The 6,487-nt window shown below is 62.5% G+C and overlaps 1 protein-coding gene across 1 annotated transcript; it reads right to left on the reverse strand.

Annotated features, from left to right (window-relative positions):
- Positions 1–3,147: 3,147 nt before the first annotated feature.
- Positions 3,148–6,059, reverse strand: MNX1 (motor neuron and pancreas homeobox 1). The gene is made up of 3 exons (XM_062567669.1): positions 5,456–6,059; positions 3,597–3,757; positions 3,148–3,489 (listed from the first exon to the last, which is right to left on the reverse strand). The coding sequence occupies exons 1-3, from the start codon at positions 6,057–6,059 to the stop codon at positions 3,148–3,150; spliced, it is 1,107 nt and encodes a 368-aa protein (XP_062423653.1).
- Positions 6,060–6,487: the final 428 nt, after the last annotated feature.

Below are 6,487 nucleotides of genomic sequence, written 5' to 3' on the forward strand. Positions count from 1 at the left end.
GCAGGTGAAGATGATGGAGTATGTGCAGGGTCTTACTGAACACTGGGGGAAAAAACCCAAAGTGATGCTAACCCCCTGGTTTTGGATGAGCCTAATGGTTCGGACTTCAGAAATAATCAATGCGCCTTCTACCGGTGAAGTGTTTTGTTCCCAGAAGTTTCACAGAGAATTTGAGGGGGATTATATATTTATGGTTCCCCATTTGAAAGACTTTTAGCAGGTTTACCTTGGACATATGGATCCTATTTTGGTCCTTTTGTTTTAGTACTTAATGCTTATGAAATTGCCAGTTAATGACATCCATGCCTAAATTGTGTTGCTTTTTAAAGTAAAATTTCCACCAAAGGTCCACGTTCATGTTTACCACGTCCCGAGTACACCAGGGAAGGTTTTAAAAGGCTTGTTACCCGCTGTGCCCAGCGGCAGGGAACCCATCGGAGAAGGGAATCCCAGCCGGGGGGTGGATGAAGCCCTCGCTGGGCTGGGCTGGGCTGGGCTGGGCTGAGGAGGCAGCGGGGCCCCATGGGCCCGGCAGTGCTGCTGAGCTGAGCCCCGCCAGGGGCTCCGTGGGGCCGCTGCAGAGGGACCCCAGGGTGAGGCGCGCCCAGGGGAGACCTGGCTGTGAGGAGACCTGGTAGGGTGCCGGGGCCGGGGAGCCTCAGGCTGGGTGCAGGGATTGCCCAGGGCTGGGTGCAGGGGGATCAGGGTGGGCTGGGGCTGGGGGACCACAGGGGCTGGGTGTGGGGCCACCCTAGGGGCAGGTGCAGGGGCACTGGGGCCAAATGGGGCTGTTTGGGGGTTGAGTGTGGGAGGATCAAGGTGGACAGGGGCAGGGTGCAGGGACCCCGAGGCCGGGCGCGGAGCTGAGCATCCCTGGGCGCTGCCGTTACGGGGGCCCTGCTGATCGCCACGAGCCTTTTGCAGCGCTGCACGGGGGAGTGTGAGCCCCGTTGCTTCAAAAGACCGTGGGAAAGCCTGATTAAAAGGCTTTTCTCCCCTGTTGGGATCGACACCTTCTTTGAAGCCCTTCGAAACGACAATGCGAATGCATCTACTGCTAAAAGACTGTGTCTATATTTTCAGTGAGTTTAATTTACTTTTTTTTTCCTTCCCTTCTTTCCCCCCCCCACCTCTCTCCTTTCAGTTTTGGAAACACCTGGTAAGTTGTAAAATGATTTACGAAGTGAAAGTGTTAAATGGGGCCACCAGCTGTAAGACTGACAGAGCTTTATGAGTTTTATTAGGTGCCCTATTATGGAAAATAAACTTTAATCCGTCCATAAAAACAGAATCTGAAAAACATATTTGCCCTTGTAGTCTGGAACACTGCAGGTATTCTTGTGAGACGCTGGGCTTTAAAGAGATTAATTTTATTGAGACAGACACAATACACCAGTAGGACTTTGATACAGAGTCCATGAATAGTTGCCTGTACCCTGCGAGGCTGTTTTTCGCCCGGGACAGGCACGTTTGGACACACGCACCTCTTGGGCGCACAGCACGTTTCTGGCCCAGCGGCCGGAGCGGGATCTCTGGGGAGGGCGGGCTCGGGTAGCGCCGCGGGCCCCGGGGCCGTTGCCCGTCTTTCGCACCGGCTTGTTTTAGGCGTTTTGGAAGGCAAAACGGCGCGGGGCGCGGGGCGGGCGCGGGGCTGGCGGGGCGCGGGGCGCGGGGCGCGGGCGGGCGCGGAGCCGCCCCGCGGTTACTCCCCGTTCGCTTTGACTCCTCCAAGCGCGGTGACCTGGGAGTTAGAGCCGCAACGAGAGGAAATCGTTCAGCGCGTTTCCACCCCGCCCGGCAACGCTATTATTTATGTGCGAGGGGGGAGGTATTGATCAAGCTAAATCGGGTTTATCCCGATCCAGTTTTTCTGACATATGGGAGCGATCAGGATTTATGATTTACACAGGGAGCACCTTTGATTTACGGCGTATTCCCCGGCGCGCTAGGCTAATAAATAATTGCATCGTCTCTAAATCCCACTTCCAAGTGGCAACACCCGAAGCGCTCCCGGATCCCGAACTGGTTTTCTTCGTACAATCTCACGCATGCATCAGACTGCACTTTGTAGGGTTTTTTTAATTATTTTTATTTTTTATATATAGAAACCATTTATAGGGGCCATACTGTTCTCACTTGCAAGGTTAAAGCGGGTTTTGTAAAACTCCGAGCTAAAGAGGAGCGCGGAGTGGGAGCGCTGCGGGTTTCATTCTCCTCCGCGGGGCTGCGCGGGGGCGGGCGGCCGAGCCGCGGCGCGCTGCAGCCCGGTACGGGGATGAACGGCGAGACGCGGCCCCGAGCTGGCGGCCGTGGCCCGGGGATGACAGCTACCTTCGCGGTCACTGACTTGGGCGAGAACCGCGGCAGACAGAGAGGCACTGAACGCCAGTTTACGGGAGAGAAAAAAAATCCGCGGTTATCGGCGCGCCCGCGCTTCGCCGGGGCCCTGCGGAGCCGTCGGGGGGGTGGAGGGGGGGCACCGCCCCTTCCGCCCACAGCAGCTCGCTACTCGCTTGCAAACCTCGATTTAACGCCCTGGTTCCCCCGCTCCTGCTTTCCAGCCCTGCCGCCCGGGCAGCGCCAGCAAGGTCTCTCCGGGTTTTCTGTATTCCACCCCCATCAGAAAAAAAAAAAAAAAAAAAAAAAAAAAAAAAAAACTTACAAAGCACCTGGACGTCTCAAGTACAAAACGCTGTTTATTTTCCATCCCATCGCGCGGGTGGGAGGGCCTGGGTAATAATTTAGCATGCATAAGTAGAGGTATTTTTTTATAAATACGATATACAAAAATAAAGACAGTATTGAGATTTCCAGCAGTTTTAACGTTCATGACATAAACAGTTCCCCCCCCCTCCCGATATATAGTAAGAACAAACCATTTCCGATAGTCAGCGACAAGAGAGCGTTTCCAGGAGCCGGGGGCGGAGGGGCGGGGGAGGGGGGGGCTCAAGTTTTGTCTGGTTTCAGTCACTAGTAACACTGTATTCGCTGTAGATCCCCCGCGCGGGGAAGAGCATCCTCTCCTCCATGGCCCTCCAGGCAGGGGGGAAGGAGAAGCGGGGCAGGGAGCGAGGGGAAGCGGGGCCGGCGGAGGCCGCCGCCCGACGGGGCGGGCAGAGCGGGGCGCGCCGGGGGAAGGGCCGCGGCTCACTGGGGCTGTGCTGGAGCCGGCGGCGGGGCGCCGGGCCGGGCCCGGGGCTCTCTGTCATCCTCGTCCGCTTCGGAGCAGTCGGAGGAGTGGTAGGGGCAGCACCGCGCGGCCTCCTCTTCCTCCTCCTCTTCCTCCTCCTCCTCCTCGTCGGGCTCGCTGTCGGGCAGCTCCCGCAGCCGCCGCCCGCCGCCCTTCTCGGCGGCGGCCAGCAGCAGCTCCTCGCCGGCCTTGTCCTCGCCGCCGCCGCCCTTCTGCTTCTCGGCCTCCTGCGCCGCCTGCTCCTTGGCCTTCTTGCTGCGCTTCCACTTCATGCGCCGGTTCTGGAACCAGATCTTCACCTGGGCGAGGGGGAGAGGGCCTGAGCCACCGGCCCCGACGGCAGCGCCGCCGCCCCCCGGCCCGGCCCGACCCGACCCGGCCCGGCCCGGCCCGGCCCGGCACTCACCTGCGTCTCGGTGAGCATGAGCGACGTGGCCACCTCGAAGCGCTTGGGCCGGGACAGGTACTTGTTCAGCTTGAACTGGTGCTCCAGCTCCAGCAGCTGCTGGCTGGTGAAGGCCGTGCGCGGCCGCCGGCACTTCCCCAGCAGGTTGGACTGCGCCTGGGCTGGGGAGGGGAGAGCGCGGGGTGAGCACGGCCCCCCCGAGCAGATTAAAAGGAAAAAAAAAGAAAAAGAAAATGGAGGAAAAAAAGAAAAAGAAAAACCACGAAACCACCCCCCGCACAACCCCCTCGATTTCCCAAGAGCTGCGCACGGGTGAGCCCCCGAACGGGCGCGGGGGCAGCGGCCTCCCCCGGGAGCAGCAGCTCGCCCCGGTTCACGCTCCCGGCTCTGGCTAAGTCTCCCGCACGCCTTCCCCGAGGGCTGCGGGCGGCGGCGCCGGGGCGCGTCCCCGCGAAAATCCGCTAGCGGCGAGCGAGGTACTGAAAAAAACCGCTCTTGAACAAAAAGAACAAAAGGAAAAAAACTCATCGGCGTATTTTTCCTTATTCAAAAGCAATAATTAAAATCAGAGACTGCATCAAAAAATAAAATACCCCCTCCTCCCCGGGCGCGCACACCCCCGCGCTCCGCGGATCGGCCGCTGCCGGCGCGGTGGTGCCCGCGCTGCTGCGCCTTGCTGGTGGCGTTTGGGCGCTTTCGCTTGTTTGGTTTAGAAAACAGGAAGAAAATACAAAGAGGCCTCAGAAAATACTCTGGTCCCCCGGAGGCGTTTGGAGGCAGCTCGCTAAAGCGGCGGAGTGAAAAAAAGGGCAGCGGCGGCCTCGCTAGCAGGAGCAGCGATGAGGTTTTCTCACCGCGGTGCGATTTGCCGAGGCTCCATTGCCGTTTCTCTCCGGCTCCTTATGCGCCCCTGCACCCTGTTCGAGAGGCAGGACTCTGACAGCTCTCCTAATTATTTTTTTTCCTGAATGTTCCCAGTCTAAACAATTCCGATTCGAGAGAAAACAAAGGACTTTTGTCTGCGAAGGTGTGTGCACAGTATATTAAAAAGAGAGAAAAAAAATCGCAATTCTTTTCTTGGCATGATTTTCGTAAAACTACACCTCCGGTATTGTTAAACCGGCCATTCCCGCAGAGAGCTCACACCTAAGGAAACGATCTTTGCCGGGAACAGATGCACGGGGGTGCCCGCGGCCGCCGAGGCCTAGCTGCTAAGCAACGCGCCTTTGCCGGAATTTCGCAGATTGCCGTATTTAATGCAGCATTTTCAGCTGTTTCGGGTCACGAACGGGAACTGTTGTCACCACCTTTATTCCACGTCCGTCTAGTTATCCGCGGGCTACGCGGTAGCCCCAGACCTCTGTTTCACCCCCGTTTGCCCGCAGGAGACCGGCGTAATTATTATAAGCGTATTTCCGATGGAAAACCGAGAAAACCGAAGAGAAATGCGGAGGAGCTGCTCTGGGCAGGCGGCGAGACCCGCAGGGCTGCGGCGCGGCGCACCCGGGCCCGGGGCACCCTCCCGTTAGCCGCGGGGACGCGCCGGGCGCTCCGGAGCGGCCGGCCGCAGGGAGGCGAGCCGCACGGCGCCCTTCCCGCCGCGAAACGCCGTCTCCCGCCCCCCGCCCCGCGCTAGTAAAAATTAAATGTACACATATGTATGCACACACACATACATGTGTGTTTGTGTATATATGTGTATATATCGGTTATACACGGTTCAAGTCTGCAGCGGACGCCTGCGGGCCGGCGGTGCGCGCCGCAGCGCGGAGGAGGCTCGGCCCGGTCGGGCCCGCGGCAGCGCGCGCAGGATGCGCCGTCGGGCCGCAGGGAGCGCGCGGGGCGAGGCGGCTACTCACAGCTGAAGTCGGGCATTTTGGGCAGGATCATGCCGGCCGTGGAAGCCCGCAGCCACTGGTCCAGCTGGAAGGTGCCGGCGCCGAGCTTGATGGGGTCGGCGGCGGGGTGGGACGGGTGCGCTCCCTGCACTTGCGAGTAGGAGTAGGAGAGCGCCGGGTGCTGCGCGCCCAGCGCCGGGTAGCCGTACACGGGGTGGCCGTAGAGGGCCGCCTGCGGCGGCATGCCCGGCCCGCCGGGCGCCGCGGGGTGCAGTCCCAGCGCCATGCCCGGCGCCGAGGCGGCGTGCGGGTGGGGGCCGCCGCCGCCGGGGCCCGCCAGGAAGCCGGGCTTGGGCACCAGGGCGCAGTGGGCGGCCAGCAGCCGCGGCGGCGAGGGGCTCTCGGCGCGCAGGCGGTCGGCGGCGGCGGCGGCCGGGTGCTCGGAGGAAGAGGAGGAGGAGGAGGAGGAAGAAGACGAGGAGGAGGAGGACGGGGGGCTGCCGCTGCCGCTGCTGCTGCCGCTGCTCAGCGAGGTGACCAGGGCGAGCGGCGCGCTCTGCGCCGCCGCCTTGGGGGGGTCGACAGCCAGGAGCGCGTCGATGCGGAAATTTTTGGATTTTTCCATGGAGGCGGCGGCGGCGGAGCGGGAGCGGCGGCGGCGGCGGCACGGGGCGGCGGAGCGGCGGCGGCCCCGCGGCGGCGGAGCGGGAGCGGCGGCGGCGGAGCGGGCCGGCGGCGGCCCCGCGGCGGCGTTGCGGGAGCGGCGGCACGGGGCGGCGGAGCGGGAGCGGCGGCGGCGGCGGCGGCCCCGCGGCGGCGGCACAGTGCGGCGGCGGCGGCGGCGCGGCCCCTTCAAGGCGGCCGGCGGCGGCTCCCATTGGGCCCGCGCCGCCGCCGCCGCCGCCTCCATTGGCGGCAGCCCGGGCCCGGGGCCGCCATTGGCCCCGCCGCGCACCTGTGACGGCGGCGCGGGGCCGCCCCCGCCGCCCCCCCCGCCCCGCGCCGGCCCCGCGGCGGCTCCGTGCGCGCGTCGCCCGCGGGGCTCCCGCCGTG

Source organism: Rhea pennata, chromosome 2 (assembly GCF_028389875.1).
Source record: "Rhea pennata isolate bPtePen1 chromosome 2, bPtePen1.pri, whole genome shotgun sequence".
NCBI classification, from domain to species: domain Eukaryota; kingdom Metazoa; phylum Chordata; class Aves; order Rheiformes; family Rheidae; genus Rhea; species Rhea pennata.